Source organism: Callionymus lyra, chromosome 9 (genome assembly GCF_982586985.1).
Source record: "Callionymus lyra chromosome 9, fCalLyr1.hap1.1, whole genome shotgun sequence".
In the NCBI taxonomy this organism is placed as follows: domain Eukaryota; kingdom Metazoa; phylum Chordata; class Actinopteri; order Syngnathiformes; family Callionymidae; genus Callionymus; species Callionymus lyra.
Window position 1 is genome coordinate 25144614 of NC_141826.1, and position 24740 is coordinate 25169353.

The 24740-nt window shown below is 38.4% G+C and overlaps 2 protein-coding genes across 2 annotated transcripts in view; one reads left to right on the forward strand and one right to left on the reverse strand.

Moving 5' to 3' along the window:
• Positions 1-9295, reverse strand: part of bicc2 (bicaudal C homolog 2) — a 21837-nt gene extending 12542 nt beyond the window's left edge. The window contains exons 1-8 of the mRNA XM_087799348.1: positions 9085-9295; positions 4964-5010; positions 4722-4791; positions 4580-4659; positions 2247-2408; positions 2135-2188; positions 1863-2066; positions 620-871 (exon numbers count right to left, since the gene is read on the reverse strand). Of these exons, the coding sequence (XP_087655474.1) occupies positions 620-871; positions 1863-2066; positions 2135-2188; positions 2247-2408; positions 4580-4659; positions 4722-4791; positions 4964-5010; positions 9085-9292 (1077 nt within the window). The 5' untranslated portion in view covers positions 9293-9295. The remainder of the gene's footprint in view (positions 1-619; positions 872-1862; positions 2067-2134; positions 2189-2246; positions 2409-4579; positions 4660-4721; positions 4792-4963; positions 5011-9084) is intronic.
• Positions 9296-10873: 1578 nt separating this feature from the next.
• Positions 10874-23504, forward strand: dele1 (DAP3 binding cell death enhancer 1). The gene is made up of 12 exons (XM_087799523.1): positions 10874-11052; positions 12978-13080; positions 14812-14914; positions 16019-16169; positions 16230-16388; positions 17589-17674; positions 17750-17840; positions 17914-18056; positions 20289-20447; positions 21907-21999; positions 22095-22239; positions 22309-23504. The coding sequence occupies exons 1-12, from the start codon at positions 11022-11024 to the stop codon at positions 22536-22538; spliced, it is 1494 nt and encodes a 497-aa protein (XP_087655649.1). The 5' UTR covers positions 10874-11021; the 3' UTR covers positions 22539-23504.
• Positions 23505-24740: the final 1236 nt, after the last annotated feature.

The window sequence follows — 24740 nt, forward strand, 5'->3', positions numbered from 1 at the left end:
CACACTCACACACACTCTCTCACCATCAGCTGCTGTCGAGCCACACACACTCACACACTAACACATACTCACACTCACACACACACACACACTCACACTCACACACACTCACACACACACTCACACACACTCACACACACACACACTCACACACACTCTCTCACCATCAGCTGTTGTCGAGCCACACACACTCATACACTAACACATACTCACACTCACACACACACACACACACACTCACACACACTCTCTCACCATCAGCTGCTGTCGAGCCACACACACACACACACACACACACACACACACACACACACACACACACACACACACTCACACAATCTCTCTCACCATCAGCTGCTGTCGAGCCACACACACTCATACACTAACACATACTCACACTCACACACACTCACACACACTCACACTCACACACACTCTCTCACCATCAGCTGCTGTCGAGCCACACACACTCATACACTAACACATACTCACACTCACACACACTCACACACACACACACACACACACTCACACACACTCTCTCACCATCAGCTGCTGTCGAGCCACACACACTCACACACACTCACACACACACACACACTCACACACACTCTCTCACCATCAGTTGCTGTCGAGCCACACACACTCCGTCGGGGCTCCCCTGGATCAGCAGCGAGGGCGGGTTCTGAGGAGCCCTGAGGTCCGGCAGCACGATCTGGGTCTGGGTCTGATGCATGACGCTCATGAAGTGAGCTCCGTTCTGACCCAGCAGGAAGAGGTGCTGCTGCGAGGTCACGTCCAGCTGGCTGCTCACCAGCACCCCCGTGACCTCTGACCCCAGGAGCAGGTCCATCAGGAGGCCGGTCGCCTTCTGTCGGGAGGAAGATTCAGAAAAGTTATTTTTAGGATTAAAAACATTCATTTAACATCGTTGACTCCAGACAAGACACTGGGTGGAGTGTGGCCCGGGGGCCACATGCGGCCCTTTAACTGTATTAACGTGGCCCGTTACAAGGTCAGACAAAAACTGCAAAACAGATTTTGTGGAAACATTTTATTCTCATTTTTATATTTTTTATATATATGATTTGTTGTAAAGTATTTCATTTAATAAATAGTTTAAAAAATAATAATTTTGAGGATTAATTTTTATCTTTTTATTTTTCCTTTGTGTGATTATTGGCTTTTCCTTAAATATATCAAATTATTTTTGAATGAATTATTTTCGTGATTTAGCCTTTAGTTCTTTTATAATTTAACCAAAAAATTAAATTAATACTATAAAGGTTTTTAAAATGTCATGATATTATTAAACTTTTCTATTTTTTGTATGTCATTGAATTTCATATTTAAAAAATCTAAAATAATTGAAGAATACAATAAAATAAAAATCTATATTATAAGTTCAATGTCTTTTGGTTAATAATTGAATTTTTAATAATTTATATATTCAAAATAATTGTTTTTACACATAGAGTTTGATATTCAATTTCCAATAATTCAAAAATAAATGTACTTAATTCAATTTTCTTTAATTTGCAGACGTTTAAATTCAATGTGGTTTTCATAGTCTAACCAGACCATACTAATCGAGTACTGATCTACTGGATTAAATTTTCAGCCAATCATGTGACGCTCAGATGATCATGTGATCAACTTAGAAGCTCTTAACATTTTTATATTGAATTAAATAGACTAAATAAATTATTATTATTGGAATTATAACATCAAAATATATGTATACTTTTTCTTTTTTTTTGTCAATTGTTAAAAAAAATATTATTTTGATTCAACATTTGAAATTCGAAATCAAATCAATCGATCTACGTCCAAAAGCCCATCTTGGTCTGGTGACCTCTGACCTTGACCAGGTCCGTGTTCCCCTGCAGGCCCCAGACGGTGCAGCAGCTCCCGTAGAACGCCGGTTGACTCTGTTGCTGAGGTGACCTGAAGGTCACGCTCACGCCGAAGCTCTGCACCACCTGCTGGATCAGGGGCGAACCTGCGTCGGGCGGGGGCGCCAGAGAGACCGGGAGGTCGAAGGTCAAAGCCAGAGGCTGCAGATCCTGAGGAGAGAGAACCGTCAATAAAAAGAGCGTCGACTCCATCGTGTCAGAGAAGAAGAACATCTCACTCTGATCCTCCTACGAGCCTCTTCCACGCCCTCCACGGGTCCGGCCACAGAAACCTGCTCCAGACGAGTCGTGTGAAGACCTTCAAGGATGTTTCTGGTTCCTCAACTATACCTGGTTGCTCTTCTCTCCCGCCGCGTTGTGTCGGTTGGAGTCGGGGAAGTGGATGTGGCAGGAAGTGACCTCCATGACCTTCTTGATGTTCCCGCCGCCTTTCCCGATGACGTGCGAGTGTTCGGTGTGAGCCACGTCCATCTTCAGGGTCACTTTGTTGACCTGCCAGGATAGAACTCTGTTGACCAACATCTAGAACCCAAGTGATGCCTTCAGCTTTCACAGCATTGAACATTCATAGCATTGAGATCCTGTTTTTATCTTCATGTGTTTTTATTGTTATTAAATGCCTTCAGCATTCAACACTTATGTCTACTTTCAACTACTAATACTACTACTTCTAAAACTACTTCTACTTCTACTTCTATTACTAATTCGTCTTCTACTTTTTTACTTCTACTTCTACTTCTACTATTAATTATTATACTACTTCTGCTACTTATTCTACCTCTACTACTTATACTTATACTTATACTTCTAATTCTTCTACTACTTCTACCACTTATTCTACTTCTACTACTACTATTAATGATTCTACTACTTCTACTACTACTTATACTAATACCGCTAATTCTTCTACTACTTCTAGTACTTATTCTACTTCTACTACTACCCATACTACTACTTATACTTATAGTACTAATTATTCTACTACTTATTGTACTTCTACTACTACTTCAACTCTATGAAGTACATGGTGTAGAAATGCTAGTCAATGACAGTTCCAACTTAAAGTCATTCTGAGGTGAGTTTCATCACTTTGTAACACTTTTAAAATGTATTAATCTTATTTAAATAGAAATCGACCATTCTTATACCAAAGTGTGGACGCAAGGGGGCGCCACAATCAATGTTTTCAATCCTACATATAACTGATTATATATCGCTGCTCAAAGTAAGAAAAATATGATGAGAACTCTTTTTTTTAAATGTTAAACATTTGTTTTAAAGTTGTGTTCAAAAAAATACTTTCAACTATGTAAGTGTGGACACAAGGGGGAGCCAGAATCAATGTTTTCAATCTTACACGCTGCTGCCTAGTATCATGATTATCATTTACGATAATTGTTGGAAACAAGTACAAGCTACAAGTTACAATTAATTAAGAAAAATGGAAAATATTATTGTTAAAGTTGTGTGTAAAAATATTAACAATATGGAGCAGCTTCAAACCGTTATAAAGAGTTACATTTTTTTATGATCAAAAATATTTTTTTCTTAATTTAAAGAAAATCTACAATTTTCAACAATCTTTGAGTTAAAAAATATCAAAAGTCAATATTTGTCAGTTCTTGACTGATATTTAAAAATATGCAGCAGCTTAAAACTGTTTTAAAAAGTCATGTTACCTGATCAAAGCAAATATGTCTTGTTTTTCAACAAAATTTCTGATACAAAGTGTGGACACAAGGGGGAGCCAGACACAACGTTGTCAATCTTGCATGTTGAAGCTTACAGTAGGAAAGATATATTATAACATATATTATTATATTATAACATAATAGTAGGAAAGTACAAGCTATAATACATACAATAGTATTTGAAAAATATATATAAAATATATGACTTAAAGTTTTGTTTGTTTCAAAAGAAAAAAGCAAATGTATTTGATATTTTTCAGTTGTTGACAGTTTGATATTAAAATATGCAGCTAAAGAGTTAAAACTCATGTTATACGATAAAAAGAATAATACTTTTTTTTGTTAACCCTTGTGTTGTCTCTGGGTCAAGGTGAACGACCTTAAGGGATACCTCAAACACATTTGTTTCTTTGGCCTCCGGGACACTTTGACCCTGAGATAACGCAACGGTTAAGAAAACCCACAATTTTTAATACCGACCTTAGGACACCAGGGGGAGCTATTAACAATGTTTACCATCTAACATATCAATCGTTCAGGTAAGAAAGACAGTGTTAGCATTTTAGCATTTAGCATAACAGCAGGAAATAAGAAAAAATCACTTGTGTTAAAAAATGTTACAATCTCTGACTTTTTCCGAAGTAGAATAAACAATAATAAAAAAGTTTTGTTTAGTATTTCTGTCAGTTCGTTGACCTTTTGATATTTGAAAACATCTTAACAGTTTTAAAGAGTAAAAAGACATGTTTATTTTTAATTCTTTGTAACCTTGTAGATTCTTTTTAGTTCAAAACAAATTGAATTAATTAATAACATTTTTTATTTGACTTTTATTCATCTTTTGATATTATTTTTTGTTATATGTTGTCATTTGCTCCTTGTGTGTGTTTTACTCTTAAAATAATAAGAAAATATAAAACTACTCATTTGTGTTGTTAATTCATTAAAAACATGTCAAAATAAAAGCCTCACTCTTGTCTCTAGTACGTCCAGTATCTTCCGTTTCGCTTCCAGAACTTGACTTCTCTTCCCCTCCACCTTCACGTGTGGATCTAAAAGGATTGAAAATGTTTTTTAAAACCTTTTCTTCAATAAAAAAAGCTACTTTCGTTACCTTTCTTTGACTTGGCGCCGATCTTCAACTTTGACGGCCATTTCACCTGCGTGTGCGTTTCTTTCATCACCTGCAACACAATGAGTCGTAACAGCGAGTGTCGGGAAGAAACTCCCGTCGTTCCCAGACTCGATCAACAGAGCCCAGAGCCACGACACAATAGCGTCGCACACAGTGAGTCATTGTCGTAAAAAAAACCCTGCGATCAGTGACGACAGCAGGAGCTGAAAAGTTCGACTCACCCTCTGGAAAAACTCTTCGCCCGTTTCCACGTCTCCGTGTTTAGGGGCTGAAAAATAAATAAATAAATATTGAGGTGAACGTGTTGTGTTCTCGAGCCCGAGTGAGTCAAACAAGAAGAACAAAGTGTCTGCTGGAGCACAAAGAGATGTTTTAAAAGGCCATCTCTTGGAGCTGACATTTACAGGGTACACCCCCCCACACACCCCCATCTCTCCGGGCAACAGGGCTCAGAGTCGAGGAATGGAACCAGAAGATTTGAGGGGGGGGTTGATAGGGTGGGGGGTCCACAAATGATCCTGGAGACCAATAACACTGATGGCATTCGTGACACACAGACCCCCCACTCACTGACGTCAACACTTGTTTGTCAGCCGTCGTTGATTTATCTTCATGATACTAATGAGTTTGAAGGTTTCAAATTTGATTCGTTAATGTATTAGTATTTAATGCGATGTGACAACAATACGATACGATACGATACGATACAATACGATACGATACGATACGATGCGATGCAATACAATATGATTCGATACGGTACGGTACGGTACGGTACGGTACGTTACGGTACGGTACGGTATGGTACGGTACGGTACAATACCATGTGATGCGATACAATGCGATACAGTACGATACATTACGATACGATGCAAATACGATACAATGCGATGCAATAGGATGCAATACGATACGTTACAATACTATACGATGCGATACAATACGATACGATGCAATGTGATACAATGCGATGCGATACAATACGATGCAATACTATACGATGCGATACTATACTTACACGATGCAATGCGATGTGATGCGATACGATACGATATAATACGATACGATATAATACGATACGATACGATAGGATAGGATACGATACGATACGATACGATACGATGCGATACGATATTATGCGATACGATGCGATGCGATACAATACGATACAATGCGATGCGATACAATACTATACGATGCGATACAATACTATACGATGCGATACTATAAAACGCGATGCGATGCGATGCCGCCATGCGATGCCATACAATATGGTACTATATGATACAATACAATACAATCCGATACGACACAATACGATGCGATACGATGCGATACGATACAATACAATGCGATGCGATGCGATGTCATGCAATAAGATACGATATGATACGATATAAAGTAAGCGTAATGTTAATGTTAAATTAAATTATGACCAAAAATAAATAAATACATTAAAAAAAACTATATAAAGTGAAGCTTAAACATTATGTATAATAATAACATTCTGTACAAATGGACTGCAGACTGAGCGTCAACAGACCTGTCACTCGTGGCTCAGCGAGGACACCCCGACACTAACATCCGTCCTGAAGATCCCACAGTAGCAGCAGGAAGAAGCCGTTCGTCATAAAGCTGCCAGCCGGAGATAAGTTAGGGGCGCACGAGCGCGACTCTCCAGACGTGGGAGATAATGCCGACAATACTCGTGAATCCACAAACCGCTGCGGCTCGTAAATCACTGCGACACTGAGGGAGGAACTTTTTAAGGTGGTTTCAGATGATGGTGCGGAGGAGACACCAGGTCCTCGGAATGTGAGGGGAAGTGGATTCATGAGGAAGTTTGATTTCATCGTTTGTCTCGTGGAAATACTGCTGTATACGAGCTGTATGGGGTCATTTCAGCCTCCCATTAAAAACTGTGATATTGAACCCCCCCCCCTTACTCAGTATGTAATATACATGGTTTGGATTCCATATACACACTCAAAACCAATACAGTATATATATAATATGTGTGTGTAAGAGAAAAACTACATAAGGGGCCTGTGAAAGGAAGTAGGGGCTTGAAAGAGCAGGTGGAGGGGCCTGAGAATACAGGTTTGCAGCCTGTTTTGCATAAAGTAGTTGAGACACGCTTTACATCCTAGACGTCAAACTCAAGGCCCGGGGGCTAAATCTGGCCCTCCAAGGGTGAAGATGCTCGCAGTAAGTCCATGTATATTAATTATTAGTTATAATTACAATACGCTACGATACGATCCGTACAATGTGATACGATACGATACGATACGATACGATACGATACGATACGATACGATACGATACGATACGATACGATACGATACGATACGATACGATACGATACGATACGATACGATACGATACGATACGATACGATACGATACGATACGATACGATACGATACGATACGATACGATACGATACGATACGATACGATACGATGCGATACGATACGATACGATACGATACGATACACTGCGATGCGATCCGTAAGATACCATACCATAAGCTACGATACAATACGCTACAATACGATACGATACAATATGCTACGATACGATCCATACGATACAATACAATACGATAGGATATGATACAAAATGCTGTGATACGATACAATATGCTACGCCACGATCTGTACGACACAATATGCTACAAAAAGATCTGTACGATACGATACGATACAGTACGATACAGTACGGTACGGTACGGTACGGTACGGTACGGTACGGTACGGTACGGTACGGTACGGTACGGTACGATACGATACGATACGATACGATACGATACGATACGATACGATACGATACGATACGATACGATACGATACTATACGTACAATGTGATACGATGCGATGCGATGCAATGTGATGCGATACGATACGATACGATACGATATGATACGTACAATGTGATACGATACGATACGATACGATACGATACGTACAATGTGATACGATGCGATACGATGCGATACGATGCGATACGATGCGATGCGATACAATGTGATACGATACGATACAATATGCTACGATACGATCTGTACGATACAATACGATACGATACAATATGATACTATACAATACGATAAAATACGCTACAATACGAGCCGTACGAAACGATACAATGCGCTAGGATACGATCTGAACGATCGCTACGATACGATGCGATGCGATTCTATGCGATGCGATGCGATACGATACGTACAATGTGATACGATGCGATACAATGTGATGCGATACAATGTGATACGATACGATACGATACGATACGATACGATACGATACGATACGATACGATACGATACGATACGATACGATACGATATGTACAATGTCATACGATGCGATACAATGTGATACGATACGATACGATACAATACACTGCAATGCGATCCGTAAAATACTATACCATAAGCTACGGTACAATACGATACGATAGGATATGATACAAAATGCTGTGATACGATACAATATGCTACGACACGATCTGTACGACACAATATGCTACGATAAGATCTGTACGATACAATACGATACGATACAATATGATACTATACAATACGATAAAATACGCTACAATACTAGCCGTACGAAACGATACAATACGATACAATGCGCTAGGATACGATCTGAACGATCGCTACGATACGATATGATGCGATGCTATATGATGCTATATGATGCGATACGATGTGATATGATATGATACGATACGGTGTGATGAGATACGATGTGATATGATATGATACGATACGGTGTGATGAGATACGATAAAATAGAAGTGATGCGACACGATCCGTACGATACGACGACAGAGCCAACAGAGCTTATTGACGTCTACAGTTATACAGACACTCACAAAACGAGAATAAACTTAAGTTAAAGAAAAAAATTAATTGTAATTGTATAAAGATAACAAAAACAGGATTATTTAGATAAATATTGCCTCCAAAAATGAAAATAAACATCATCAGAGTCAAAGTTACTGTTTCAGAAGGTTTTGAGTAGTTTTTGTGGAGGAAAATTGATATAATACCTTATATTTACCAAACTTTCTGAAACAGGAAGTAAGACTCTGGCGGTGCTTTTTATTTTTTGTAAAACTTTATCACAGAAAAAAAAGTTTTTTAAACAGTTGTCATGACACAAAACCGGTTGTCATTTTTGTTGTTTTTACTTTCAGGTGATGGAAAGATTTACTTTTGGTTTTCAGCTAATACTTTTTTTATATATACATATATTTTTGTCCTCTTTTGTGTAAGAGTTCGACTCAAACGCTACATTAGAATCAAGAAGAAATAAAATATTTGTCTTTACCGTACAACATGCTCTCCAGCTTCTTCCTGTCGATCCTGAACCTCTCCTCCACCCACTCCGGGTCCAAACTCTCTCCTTCCTTCTTGGCCTCCTCCTCGTTCTCTCCATCACTCGGGGTTCTGCTGGGCTCAGACGGTTCCGCTGAGTCGGGTTCTAGGCTAGTGTCCGGGTCAGGCTTCTGGGCCGCTGTCGTGGTCTCTGAGGCCATAGCAGGAACGGAGCCTTTCGTCAGTGTTGGTGTGAAGATGTGTGACCAGGGCGACCAGTGGGAGAGAATATAGTGGGTGAGAGACCCCCCCCCCCGATCCGTCACCCCCTCTCTTACCTCCAACCCCCTCTTCCCTTCTTTAGTACACAAATTTGACCTTTCTCACCCATTCTCTCTCACAATGTGGGGCGGGAGGAACATTTACAAAACTGTGTTTCACTCGTTTGATCGATTCAACAACGTTTTACGCTGTAATTTCTGCCTTAAAAGTTGTTTTTAACGTGTGATCTTGTGCTTCTTGGAAGGAAAGGGTCGAGTATCCATTGTTTTTGTGTAGCATGACAAGTCTACACACTCTTATTACACAACTTTCTGTGTCAAAACACTTTTTTTTTGGTCAAATAGGAGAATCAGGACAAATAAAAACCACTCAAATCTGCCGTGATCCAGAATCAACCTGGTGCAGATGATGAGGAGAGTCGTGGTGTGAAGCGACACACACACACACACACACACACACACACACACACACGCACACACACACACACACACACACACACACACACACACACACACACACACACACACACACACACACACACACACACACACACACACACACACACACACACACACACACACACACACACACACACACACGCACACACACACACACACACACACACACGCACACACACACAAAAACACGAAACCCTGAACTTTACACACACCGACATGCGCAGCTAAGAAAATAAGTCCACAGCTGTTTGACCCTGAAGATTAAAAAGTTCACGATTGAAACAGGAAGAGATGAAGATGAAGCTTCGACATAATAAACAATTTATGACATGATTGAAAATGTAAACTTAAATACTGTATTTTATCTACATTTGGACATATTTTCTCTGACATATTAAAACATTATTTTAATTATTTTGGGGTTGTTTAATTTTACTTTTAGTTTTTTTTATCTTGCATCCTTTTCAAAAATGTAATTACATTTTTTTTTATTAATTAAAAAGTAATTTAAAAACCAAGAAAAACAAAATGAATCAATTAAAACTTTATTTTTAATTATTTTCATTATTAATTTCAACAGATAACAAAACTATAACATGTTCTCTGGTTGGTCTTTCTCTTTCCTCAAAATATTTTTAAGTGTATCGGAGAAAGTTTAAAAAAAATTAAACCTTTTTTAATCATATTTTATATATATATATATATTTTTAAAAACATTATTGTTTATTTAACTTTGTTAATAATGTCATCTATTTATCTGTTTTATTTTATTTACTTTTTTCTATTGGCTTGATTTTTTATAAAACGTTTAGACTTTAATTTTAACATAACAATAGAAAATAAATATGTATAAAATAATATTTGTAAATTGTATAAATAAAAGGGAAAATAAGTGTTTTGTAGTCTTGAAGAAAATAAAAGGGTCAGGTGTAAACATAGACTATAATTTATAATAATTTAATTTATAATATATCGAAGTCACCATTCATTCCTGCATCTCCGTCATTCAACCACACGGGGGCGCTGCTGCCACACACCGCTGCATTGCGTCATCAACAAGAACTTCCGGGTCAACAAGCGTCGGGGGCTCGTGACAGCTTTTTATTTACTATTTTTAAACTGAAGCTTGACTTAAACAAACGTGAGTTTGTGTCCCTAAAACCTTTAAATGGAGCTGAAATTAGGCTGAAATTGACGTAAAACCGCAACAATGTGGAGAGTTCAAGGACTCGTGAGTCGAGGTGAGTCCAAGTTACTTTCATGACCTTTTTAAGAGATGTTTTTTTAACAAACTGCGAATAATATGAAGAGTAATGTTGAAATAAAGGGTTTAAAATGTTTGTTGTAGATTTAATCTTGACATTTATGTACTGAATTAGTTGCATAAGACGAGGTTTGTTGTGTTAAATGTGTGTATTTGTTGCTGCTGCACCTGTCAGGTGAGTTCTCACCTGTCAGGTGTGTTTCTGTCGTCAGGAGTTTCTATTGTTGTTTAAAATAATCACTGAACATGTAAATAATAAACATTATTATTAAAGTGCAGACCCTCGTGGTTTGATCTATAAATAAAAATCCAAAAATACACACTTCGTCTCAGCCAGTTTTATTACTGTGTTTTGCGTATTTGTTCACATAAACTACCAGTTAAATATGATTTAATCATTTACTATTATTAGTTAATAATTGTCTTAAGTTCTCTGAAGTTTAGAATGTTTTACGGTTAAAAAAGTCTTTGTTTAACCTTTGCAAACATGTTTTATTCAATGTTTTCTAGTGTTTATGTTTCCTCAACTTAAACTCAACTAGTTTTAATAACATCCGATTTTGAAGAATAATAAACTAAATAATTTTAACCTTTTTTTGTTTATGAATTTAGGGAGATATAAAAGTAAATCGTCATCGCTTCACAAAGAAACCTCTGCAGATGAGAATATATTTATTATAATTATAATTATTATTATTATTGTTGTTGTTGTTGTTTTAATGCTTAAGAACTTGTTGTGATGATGATGGTGATTCAAAAAGGTGTTTTTAATTTGCAGATAATGTTAATAGAAATAAATAAGGTTTATATTTCTTGCTGTAGATAATTTCTATACTGATTAAAATGTATAATATTAAATTGTACAATTGTGAGTTTGGGGCAGGAGTTGAGTAAAAGTATCATGACGTTCTGTTCTATGTTAATCTTTGTATCCTTTGTCTTTGTTATTTTTCTTTGAATTAATCAATGTAACCTTTTTAAACACATTTGATTAAATATTGTATTTGCAGTGACGCCTCAATCTTGTATGTTTACCAAGAGAAAATGAGGAATAACAAACTCAACTAAATTATTGTATTATTTATTTTTTTGTTGATAAATTTGGACCAAATGTCAAAGTTATTCTCCTTTGTTACACAAAGGATAAGAATGTTTATTCATATTATTTAATGTTTAAAGGGCACCTAATGTGTTGATTTAAGTGTGTCTTAAATGGTTCTAGGACCTCTATTATACTCTATTATACTCCATTATACTCCATTAAACTCATCAGTTTCTTTTTGCACAAAACTATAATTTAATAAAGATATTTACATTGGAAAATACGCTTAAGCCCCGCACACTTAAAATGCATTGTTTTGGCTGAGAAGAAGCCTCGTCCAAGAAACCACGCCCACTCTGCTCTGATTGGTCACAAAAACACGAGTTGCATTCAAGGAATCTCGTAAATTTCAAACTCAGCCCTGAAACTCCCGTTTTGTACATAAAAAACGAATAATAAAAATAAGGTTTGCTGCTTAAAGTACACGTTACAAAAACACTTAAAGGCAGAAGAAACTCTCACCATGTTTACGTAAATAATTATTTTGTTTCACGATTAACATGTAGGTTTTTAACTGATTTAGATCTTCTAGGGGATGAGTTTTCACCAGAGTGATGTCAGAATGTTTAATTTAAACTGTGATCTCGTTTGACGAGATTTCAGACGAGAACTTTATTAAGTAATAACTTCAAAATGGATCAACCTCATTTTGAAGACTTCAACATTTACAACATGTGAATAAGTCAGTTGTGTTTTCACATCAGGTGCCCTTTAAAACAAATCCACGTAACGATGACAGTAAACTTATGTTTCCAGGTCGATATCTTCTGATCTCATTAAATGTTTCGGTTTCATTTCAGTGCTTCATCGATGTCACGCCAATTCTTCTCTGAGACATGTGGAGGACGAGTTCATCAACTCGTCGTCGGCGCTCGCCGCCTCTCGGCAGTCCCAGGACGGCAGGTACTGGACACGTCCGCCCTCGATGCGACGCCATGACTTTTGTATAGAAGTTTGACCATTTTTTTTTAAAGATCACCTTCCTCGCATCAGAAGTATCGCACGACATACAGATGTGATCGTTCAGGAAGATGCATCAGAAGAAAAAGTCACAGGACTTGACTAAAGTTTTATTTTATTGTTTTAAATTTTATAAAATATCGTCTGCTCACCTGAACTCTCGAGGCTTCTTGCCAGTTAGGTTGTCAGTTTCAAATCACTTATACTAGAAACAAGGACATAGTTTCACAACAACAGATGAAAAAAAAACGATATACGAAAACACCGGTAAAGTTAAATTGTTCATATTGTTCATCTTTACACAGTACAGGAAATGATTGATCGAGTATGACTTTCGTCTTTCGTTCCACTGGTTGCGAACAAGGACGATAGCAGCGGCTACTTTGCCAACCCTTGGACTGACATCAACATAGTAACACCTACTAGAGGGAGGGGCTTGAGAGAGCAGGTGTGCAGGCTCACAAGTTACAAACAGAGATTGTGTTCTGGACATTTTTATCACTCGGTATGTTATACACATGGATGGAATTTCATTGAAATGACAAGTTTTACATTAGTGGTGGTGGGACGGGGGGACGGGGGGACGGGGTCCCTTCGCAACCCCTGGACAGACTCATAATAACACCTAGAATGTAGCAGAGCATGTAGCTACTAGCTGCAAAGAAAGGACTTGAGGGAGCAGGTGTACAAATGGAATTCTGGAAATATTTCGGTGTGTTATACACATGGTTTGAGTTTTATCTAAATTACAAGTTTTAAAACGAATGTATGGGGTTTTTTGTTAGGGTTGGGGGGATGGGGTGCAGGCTCTTCCTTGATTTTCTGGAACTCCTGTGTTGTTCTCAGTGTTATCTTGACCTTTAAAGTATATACTTTATTGAATATTGTTTTGATTGTTTAAGCTTTTTGTGACCCTGGTCTGGGAAAGCGCTATATAAATACAAATGACTTACTTACTTACTTTACCACCCCTGGATAGACTGATAATAACGCCTACAGGTAGGAGAGGTAGGGGCTTGAGAGAGCAGGTGGAAGTCTGAAAGTAGGGGCTTGAGAGAGCAGCTGGAAGGGCCTAAGATGGCAGGTGTGCAACCAGATTGCACCCCTGTTACAGTCATAACCCTGGTCCTATGAATATGGGTGACCTCCCAATGCAACCCATTGCGACAGCCGGTAGAGGGCAGAACATGCATGAAGTGGAACTGCTGATTAAAATGAGGAGAAAAATAAGCTAGATTTATCCATTTCCATTATTCAAGAGCAGATTCTGAATCGGAATTAAATGGATTTTAAAAAGTGGTTTCAGCTCGAATCAGAAGCGCTCATGAATCTGAAGGACCTGAGGCTCGACAGAAGGTAGTCAAAAGTGTCATCTGTCTCTTCCTCCACGACTTTACAAAAAACAAACGTCTCTTCTTTCACTCGAGAGAAAAAGAGGAACAATTTCTGTTCATTTTCTACTGAAAGTCGTCAAGGAATCGAAGATGTCGGATCCTGACGTCGCGTCTCTTCCCAACCGCTCAATTATTTTTCCCGTCCAGCAAGAATCAATTTGATTTGGCTGTGATAGTTCCTGTGTGTGTGTGTGTGTGTGTGCGCTCAAGATTGTGTGTTTGACGTGTGTGTGTTTCCGATGTAATTGATTTTCACCGCGAGGCTGATTATTGGTCTCAGTTCTCAGAAGGAAGGCGACGACAGACGGAGGAAGAAGTCGAGGACGTTTCACTTCGACCACAGCGAGCTTCCTCCCTACACCACCCTGGATGCAGTTCGATGGGTTCGTTGCACTGGTTTAAATTGAATTAATTTAACTTAAAGAAAGTTTAAACACTGGTTTAGATCTCACTCTCTTCAACCACACGGAAGGATCGGGCTCTCTGATTGGACGAAAATCTTCTTACACTAACGACACTATAAAAATCTCTTTGGATCATTTAGTAAAACGTATTTTCAAAGGTTTCTTATCCCAGATCTTACTGTATATAATTCAATTAATAATTAATTTGTAATATAAGTATATTATATAATTACAGGTGGAATTATTACTCAAGTCGTGGTGCATTTGTTTTGTTTATCTGACGAGTAACACAAATACAACATAATAGTAATAAATCGTGCATTTTTAACTTTCTCAATCCACAGTTAACTAGTTGTACTTTTCTGAGAATTAAAAGAAAATTACATTTAAAAAAAAAAGATTTTTCATGAAGGCTCGTCTTCCTGCTTTGATTAAACATATTTGTAGTTACAGCGCCATCCAGTGGTCAACTGCGCTCATTGTTTGCACTCGCTCCATCTCTTATTTATAGTTTTCACTAGTGCTGAACGATTATTTAAAAAATATATAATTGCGATTATTTTCCGAAATATTGCGATTATTTATATGATTATTTCCTTTTTTATTCATTTTTATGATGTAAATAGTATGTAATAAATGATTACCTTTACAGTAAAATGTATTTTGTGATTCTCAAGATAAAGTTATTAAGCCATTTTTTTGCCATTTATATTAATGAGTCAATAATAAATCTCACTAACTTTAGTGCAGAGTTAAAAATAAAAAAAAGTCATTCAGTCATTATTCTTTTTTACTGCACGTTTGCACAGTTTCCTTGTATTTGGATGCATCTCCTGTGATACACAATAATAAATTATCATTTCCACAATTTGAATTGTGTGATTGAATAAGGTAACTTTGAGCACACAAACACACTTATAAACTGTATTTCCTTCTTAAATATGGGCTTTAAATGAAGCTATTGCAACAAAATACAACGTCATAGTTTCAATGCTGATCCATTAAAAGTATTATAATTTAAATATTGTGATTAAAACCTTTGATTTGTTCCCTGAAACTGTGGTTTCTCTTCACTCGTCTCAGGGAGCGGCTGCGGTTCTGTTCGTGCAGATCTGCAGGAGGATCCATTCTCAGTTCTCCCCGGGCTCAGAACTCGCTCCGACACCAGGAGGAGGGACTCGAACCCAATCCGTGGCGTTACAGAAGTGTGGATATCGTCTGCTGTTTGAAACCTGTGAGTCCGAGAGGAACATCTTTTTACCCTCGTCGTCTGTTAACGTCTCTCTTCCGTCAGTGTCCAGGAACGTTCTCCCCGGAGGAAGAAGCTCGTCGTCGCTGCTGCTGCTCAGTCCAGATCCCAGCGTCGACGACGGGAACCTTCAGGCCAGTGATCCGGATCTTCTGACTCGCGTCCCGGAGCAGTCGGAGCAAACGCAGGAGTCTCTTCTACCAGGTCCGTCACAACAGATGGTCATAATCTTTTTGACTCTCAAAGGGCGACCATCAGTCTATTATACGCTTCTGAAATAACTTAATAATATATTATTATAGTTAATAATTACATTAGTTACACGCCTTTAATACACTGAGCATTTAACCTTTAACCGAGATTGATTGCATTTCATTTCATTAATCCTTGGGTTATCTCTGGGTCAAGGTGACCCAACATCCAAAAACGAATATGTTTGTAGTATCCCTCGTGATATCTATGGGTTAATGTGACCCGAAGGCCCTGAAACGAATGTGTTTGTAGTATCCCTTGTGATATCTCTGGGTCAATGTGACCCGAAAGGCCCTGAAACAAATATGTTTGTAGTATCCCTTGGGTTATCTCTGGGCCAAGGTGACCTGAACATCCAAAAACGAATATGTTTGTAGTATCCCTCGTGATATCTATGGGTTAATGTGACCCGAAGGCCCTGAAACAAATGTGTTTGTAGTATCCCTTGTGATATCTCTGGGTCAATGTGACCCGAAGGCCCTGAAACAAATGTGTTTGTAGTATCCCATGTGTTATCTCTGGGTCAATGTGACCCGAAGGCCCTGAAACGAATGTGTTTGTAGTATCCCTTGGGATATCTCTGGGTCAATGTGACCCGAAGGCCCTGAAACAAATATGTTTGTAGTATCCCTTGGGTTATCTCTGGGTCAATGTGACCCGAAGGCCCTGAAACAAATGTGTTTGTAGTATCCCATGTCTTATCTCTGGGTCAAGGTGACCCGAAGGCCCTGAAACAAATGTGTTTGTAGTATCCCATGTCTTATCTCTGGGTCAATGTGACCTGAAGGCCCTGAAACGAATGTGTTTGTAGTATCCCTTGTGTTATCTCTGGGTCAATGTGACCCGACCTCCACCACCGCTCACGCATTTTTGGAAGCCAAGGAGGTCGTTCACCTTGACCAAGAGACGACACAAGGGATACCACAGACGCATTTGTTTCAGGGCCTTCGGGTCACATTGACACAGAGATAAAACAAGGATTAATGAAATTAAATACAATCAATTAAAATAAAATACATTACCATAAAATAGCATATCAATAATGAATTATTCATAAAAAATAAAAAATATGTTAAAGTAGTGTCTGTTATTTTATTTATTGTTTAATGAAAAAACATTAAACGAATGAACAAGTTTGTTTCTCGTCGACAGAAGATGACTCGGAGCTTCTGGAATCGTTTCCTCTGCAGAACGACGGCTCGCAACACAACCAAGAGTCAATCAATGCTGATCAGAAGGTAAAAAAAAACACAATTTCTGTTCAATATCTGGAGTTGTATCCTGTAACATGTCGGTTCTTCTTCCAAACACAGGAGTTCACGGGTGAAGAGAAACTAACGGCAGCAGCTCTGAACCTCGGACACGTCGAGGACGCGAGTGTCTCGGTCGTCCTGAACATCATGGGTAACTTAAGAAGCGTGTTTGAGGATCTTAGGGTTCATGGTTTCACACGTTGTCTCGTTGTTCCTTCTTCCAGGTCTGGAACAAGCCAGGAGAGGAAACCATGAGGAAGCGTTTCACTGTTTCCTCGCCGCAGCTCAGAAGAACTACTGCAAAGCTCAGTTCAACACGGCCGTGTGTTTCGAACGAGGACGAGGAGTTCAAGCTGACATGGAGAAGGTGACGCTTTTCTCTTGTGTTCCTGGACTCTAATGTTCCTCGACTCTTGTGTTCCTCGACTCTCGTGTTCCTCGACTCTAGTGTTCCTCGACTCTCGTGTTCCTCGACTCTCGTGTTCCTCGACTCTCGTGTTCCTCGACTCTAGTGTTCCTCGACTCTCGTGTTCCTCGACTCTAGTGTTCCTCGACTCTAGTGTTCCTCGACTCTAGTGTTCCTCGACTCTAGTGTTCCTCGACTCTCGTGTTCCTCGACTCTAGTGTTCCTCGACTCTCGTGTTCCTCGACTCTCGTGTTCCTCGACTCTCGTGTTCCTCGACTCTCGTGTTCCTCGACTCTAGTGTTCCTCGACTCTCGTGTTCCTCGACTCTCGTGTTCCTCGACTCTAGTGTTCCTCGACTCTCGTGTTCCTCGACTCTCGTGTTCCTCGACTCTAGTGTTCCTCGACTCTCGTGTTCCTCGACTCTCGTGTTCCTCGACTCTAGTGTTCCTCGACTCTCGTGTTCCTCGACTCTAGTGTTCCTCGACTCTAGTGTTCCTCGACTCTAGTGTTCCTCGACTCTCGTGTTCCTCGACTCTCGTGTTCCTCGACTCTCGTGTTCCTCGACTCTCGTGTTCCTCGATTCTCGTGTTCCTCGACTCTAGTGTTCCTCGACTCTCGTGTTCCTCGACTCTAGTGTTCCTCTAGTGTTCCTCGACTCTAGTGTTCCTCGACTCTCGTGTTCCTCGACTCTAGTGTTCCTCGACTCTCGTGTTCCTCGACTCTCGTGTTCCTCGACTCTAGTGTTCCTCGACTCTCGTGTTCCTCGACTCTCGTGTTCCTCGACTCTCATGTTCCTCGACTCTCGTGTTCCTCGACTCTCTTGTTCCTCGACTCTCGTGTTCCTCGACTCTCGTGTTCCTCGACTCTCGTGTTCCTCGACTCTCGTGTTCCTCGACTCTCGTGTTCCTCGACTCTCGTGTTCCTCGACTCTCGTGTTCCTCGACTCTCGTGTTCCTCGACTCTCGTGTTCCTCGACTCTCGTGTTCCTCGACTCTCGTGTTCCTCGACTCTCGTGTTCCTCGACTCTCGTGTTCCTCGACTCTCGTGTTCCTCGACTCTCGTGTTCCTCGACTCCTGTGTTCCTCGACTCTCGTGTTCCTCGACTCTAGTGTTCCTCGACTCTTGTGTTCCTCGACTCCTGTGTTCCTCGACTCTCGTGTTCCTCGACTCTAGTGTTCCTCGACTCTTGTGTTCCTCGACTCCTGTGTTCCTCGACTCTCGTGTTCCTCGACTCTTGTGTTCCTCGACTCCTGTGTTCCTCGACTCTCGTGTTCCTCGACTCTAGTGTTCCTCGACTCTTGTGTTCCTCGACTCCTGTGTTCCTCGACTCTAGTGTTCCTCGACTCTTGTGTTCCTCGACTCCTGTGTTCCTCGACTCTTGTGTTCCTCGACTCTTGTGTTCCTCGACTCCTGTGTTTCTCGACTCCTGTGTTCCTCGACTCCTGTGTTCCTCGACTCTAGTGTTCCTCGACTCTCGTGTTCCTCGACTCCTGTGTTCCTCGACTCTCGTGTTCCTCGACTCTCGTGTTCCTCGACTCTAGTGTTCCTCGACTCTAGTGTTCCTCGACTCTAGTGTTCCTCGACTCTCGTGTTCCTCGACTCCTGTGTTCCTCGACTCCTGTGTTCCTCGACTCTCGTGTTCCTCGACTCTCGTGTTCCTCGACTCCTGTGTTCCTCGACTCTCGTGTTCCTCGACTCTCGTGTTCCTCGACTCTCGTGTTCCTCGACTCTCGTGTTCGTCGACTCTCGTGTTCCTCGACTCTAGTTTTCCTCGACTCTTGTGTTCCTCGACTCTAGTGTTCCTCGACTCTTGTGTTCCTCGACTCTTGTGTTCCTCGACTCTAGTGTTCCTCGACTCTAGTGTTCCTCGACTCTTGTGTTCCTCGACTCTAGTGTTCCTCGACTCTTGTGTTCCTCGACTCTTGTGTTCCTCGACTCTTGGGTTCCTCGACTCTCGTGTTCCTCGACTCTCGTGTTCCTCGACTCTCGTGTTCCTCGACTCTCGTGTTCCTCGACTCTTGTGTTCCTCGACTCTTGGGTTCCTCGACTCTATTGTTCCTCGACTCTCGTGTTCCTCGACTCTAGTGTTCCTCGACTCTTGTGTTCCTCGACTCTTGTGTTCCTCGACTCTTGGGTTCCTCGACTCTATTGTTCCTCACTTCCTGTCGTGAGACTGGTTGGTTCTTCTCTCAGGCTCGGCTCTACTACGAGAAGGCGGCGAAGGCCGGACACGGACCGGCTCAGTATCGCTTTGCAAAGCTGCTCCTCAAGAGCAGATCCGAGCACAGTTTAGAAGAACTCACCACGGTCGTCGGGTTCCTGGAGAAGGCGTCTTCGGCTGGACTGACCAAGGTAACGAATCTGTCTCTAGAGGTTGTACTGATCGAATCCATAGATAAAAATAATTGTTGAAATAAAGTCCATGTTTATTTGACGCAGCTTCTTTTATACAATAATAAAACCTTCTAAAAATCATCTTTTAAGCCAAAAACATCTCCAAAGGCCACATTTTATACAGTGGTTCTTGTGAGGGGCCGTCAAGCAAAAGTAAGGGAGCGAAAAAGTGTGAAATAAAGCTTCAAAATATATACATTTCATTGGTTTTTTTATAGAACCTGAATTGAAAAAAGCACCTTTTTCTAAATATGTTTAAAATATTTTCTTCAATCTTTTTCAGGGTCAATACATACTAGTGCTGCAAGATATATCGAAAAATGTAGATATCGCGGTATTGCCACGTGTGATATGCATATGTAAAACATGTGATAATTTATCATTTTCTATTATATAAATTCGACCAAGGTGTGTTACATTTTTTTTTTCATTCTTTTCGTCGATATTTCTTGATCCTCAAAATAAGAAATATTGAGAGCATTTTTGATTGTTATTTAAAAAATGAATGGTTTATAAGTATTTAATTGGGCAGGTTTTATTTTTGTTGATGTATTTTCTTTATACTTTGTGGCCCCTCACACCGCTGTGAAATGAGGCCCCTGAAGAAATGCAGTTAAATACTTATTATTATTTAATGTACATTATTATGATGATTGTTATTATTATTTAATGTACATTTTTGTGATGATTGTTATTATTATTTAATGTACATTATTATGATTGTTATTATTATTATTTAATATACATTATTATGATGATTGTTGTTATTATTTAATGTACATTATTATGATGATTGTTATTATTATTTAATATACATTATTATGATGATAGCTTTTATTATTTAATGTACATTATTATGATAATAGTTATTATTATTTAATATACATTATTATGATGATTGATTGTTATTATTATTATTTAATGTACATTATTTTGATGATTGTTATTATTATTATTTAATGTACATTATTATGATGATTGTTATTATTATTATTTAATGTACATTATATTGATGATTGTTATTATTATTATTTAATGTACATTATATTGATGATTGTTATTATTATTATTTAATGTACATTATTTTGATGATTGTTATTATTATTATTTAATGTACATTATTTTGATGATTGTTATTATTATTATTTAATGTACATTATTTTGATGATTGTTATTATTATTATTTGATGTACATTATTATGATGATTGTTATTATTATTATTTAATGTACATTATTATGATGATTGTTATTATTATTATTTGATGTACATTATTATGATGATTGTTATTATTATTTAATGTACATTATTATAATGATGATGCCCGCAACACATGTCTTGAGCATCTATATCATCCATTAATGTCTCTTGATTGACATTAAATCAATCTTTTCTTTGTCAACGTCGTGTCTCTCCAGGCTCAGGTGTGTCTGGCGTCCATCTGCTCCGAGGGGCCGCTCAGAGACGAGTGCAAGTCTCTCCACTACCTGCAGATGGCGGCAGAGAGCGGCGTGAGTCTTCTAGCTGTTTCATTAAAGACAATAATCCTGAAGAATCCAACAGTTTCTCAATCGAACGTTATATTTTGAAATCGTGGAACTTCCAGGACGACACGGCGCTGCTGCTGTTGGGTCAGTGCTACGAAAGGGGTTTCGGGGTCTCGCCGAGCCCGAGGACGGCGATGGACTTCTACAGACGAGCGGCCAAGGCGGGAAACGCACACGCCCGGACGCTGCTGCGCGTGACAGGAAGTGAGTGTGCGATGAAGACGCGACACGATGTTGTCGTCTCTTGTTTGTTCAAAGTGGTTTCTTCTGCAGCCAAAGACGCTCTCCTGCGCTCCATCCAGTCGTCACCCTGTTTCCTGCCGTCCGACCGCGTGACCCCTGTGACCCCTGTGACCCCTGTGACCTCTGTGACCTCCGGACTTCCCTTCCTGCCTCACTCCTGGAGCGCCGGGAACGTCTGTGGAGCCGACGTTCTGACGTCGGTGTCGCTGCACCTGAGGCCTCGAGGACGGAGCTGTGGATGGACCGTTGGAGCCGAATGATCTACGGGAGTATTATTGGAGTATTATTGGAGTATTATTGGAGTATTATCACAGTATTGAACCGATTCAACACTTCAAATGTTATAAACTCTTGTTCGCGTGTGTTTGTAAAAAAAACTCTCTTTTCATTTAAACATCAACATTAGAAAATGATCTTAAGAAACACTTTCTGGAGATTAAATCTTGTTTACCCGTAACCACACCACCCCCTTCTGCTGAGATTGGTCAAGCATGGAGGTTCGTCACCGCGCGTCATCAATCCTAAAGAGTCTCCGCCTCATTGACTAGATTTGAGTCAAGAGAGTTTTAAATGACGTTTAAATATTTCTTTAAATGAATTTATTCGTTTCTATATTGAAAAGTTATACATTTGTTTTTACAAATTAATGATCAAATCAAAGTTGTTTTTTTTAAACAGAGTTTGATATTTTTATTCCAATAATTTATGGATAGATTTTTCTATATATTTTAATTTAAAATACTTTTTTTTTTCTTTTTTTTTATGTTACATTTAAAAATAATTAAAAATTTAATAAAAAATGATTGGAATTACAAAATCAAACTTAAATTGTGTAATAAAAAAACAAATGTAACTTAACTTATAAAATGATTCAATGTTTGACCCTCGTGTTATGTCAGGGTCAAAGGTCAACGAGGCTTAAAAGAAACATTTGAAAGGTTAAGTTAGTTCAATATTATGATGAAACTCATTCTCTTCCACAAGAGTCACAAGAGCTGCTGTAAATATGTTCGATGTTGATAGTTTTTTATATATACTTTTTATATGTTACTCTGTATTTTTCTGTAAATGAAATCACTTTAAACTCACTTTCTTGTAAAGTCCTGGAGTGACTTCAGAGTGAGTTTCCTTCACTGTTGATCCTCAAAGAGTGAATCCATGTTTACGTGATTTAACAACTTGTTACACGATGAAGAAGGTCATAATAAAAATACTTGTTTCGTAAATATGTTGGTTTTGTGATACTTTTGATTAATCAGAGTTTGAAGTGTATTTTTCTGCATGTTTTTAATAATCTATAATCTGGTCTTTATATGTAAAAGAAAAGATGTAATAATTAAGTTGCAGAAAATCTCAACGATACAAATTATACTGATCTGTGTTGTAAACATATTCATATATATATATATATATATATATATATATATATGTGTTGATATACAGTATATATATATATATATATATACTGTATATATATATATACTGTATATATATATATATATATATATACTGTATATATATATATATATGTGTTGATATACAGTATATATATATATATATATATATATATATATGTTGATATGAGCTGCAAACTCATCATTTCAGACTCATTAATGGTGATTTTGTATCTGATACAATGTAAAAAATATATATTAAATGGTGAGTTTAGTGTACTTTAAGACCCTAAAAACTTCATGGGATTTACATTTACAACTATAAATTCAACCCTTTGTTATATTCAGTCTGGTTTAAAATTAAGAATCGTTTTTAATTAATTTACCGTTAATTCTTTTTGCAATATTTTAGTCTTTAAATGACGTCATAATACCATTGTTTTAATTAAAAAATAAAATAGATACACAAACTGAATAATATTGTCAACATGATTAAAATAAATTTTAAAGTACAAACTGTGTATATTTATAGTTTGATATGATTTATTAAATACAAAACTTTGTTTTAACCATTTTATATATTTTTTTACGTGTTTTAACTGTTTAATTATTATTTTTAAACTTCTAAATGTTTGTGTCACTGTTAATTGAACATGACCACATTATGACGTCATAATACCATTATTTTAATAAAAATAAAATACTGAATAATATTGTCAACATGATTAAAATTGTTATTTTTTGTATTCATATTTGTATATGATTTATTAAATATAAATTTTAAACTTTGTTTTAACCGTTTTATATATTCTTTTAAACTTCTAAATGTTTGCGTCATTATTAATTCAAGATGACCACACTATGACGTCATCTATAAATGAGGTGTGAATTCATTATCTTCGATGCAAAAAAAAACAAAAAAGCATCGCCCGTGTGTTTATCACGATGACGTCAGACGTGCATCCCAACGCGCCGGCTGCTGATTGGCTGTCGTCGTGTCGTTGCTCAGCAGCGCCACCCCTGCGCGGCGCGGCGACAGGAGGAAGTGCAGGCTGGCGATCAGGGAGC

What these genes read in the sequence shown, in the direction of transcription:
- dele1 (XM_087799523.1), top strand. Translation starts at nt 11,022, where the DNA reads ATGTGGAGAGTTCAAGGACTCGTGAGTCGAG. An exon ending in TCGTCTGCTGTTTGAAACCT is followed by an intron (nt 16,170 to 16,229) that starts GTGAGTCCGAGA and finishes CTCTTCCGTCAG; the next exon opens with TGTCCAGGAACGTTCTCCCC. An exon ending in TTCAAGCTGACATGGAGAAG is followed by an intron (nt 18,057 to 20,288) that starts GTGACGCTTTTC and finishes TTCTTCTCTCAG; the next exon opens with GCTCGGCTCTACTACGAGAA.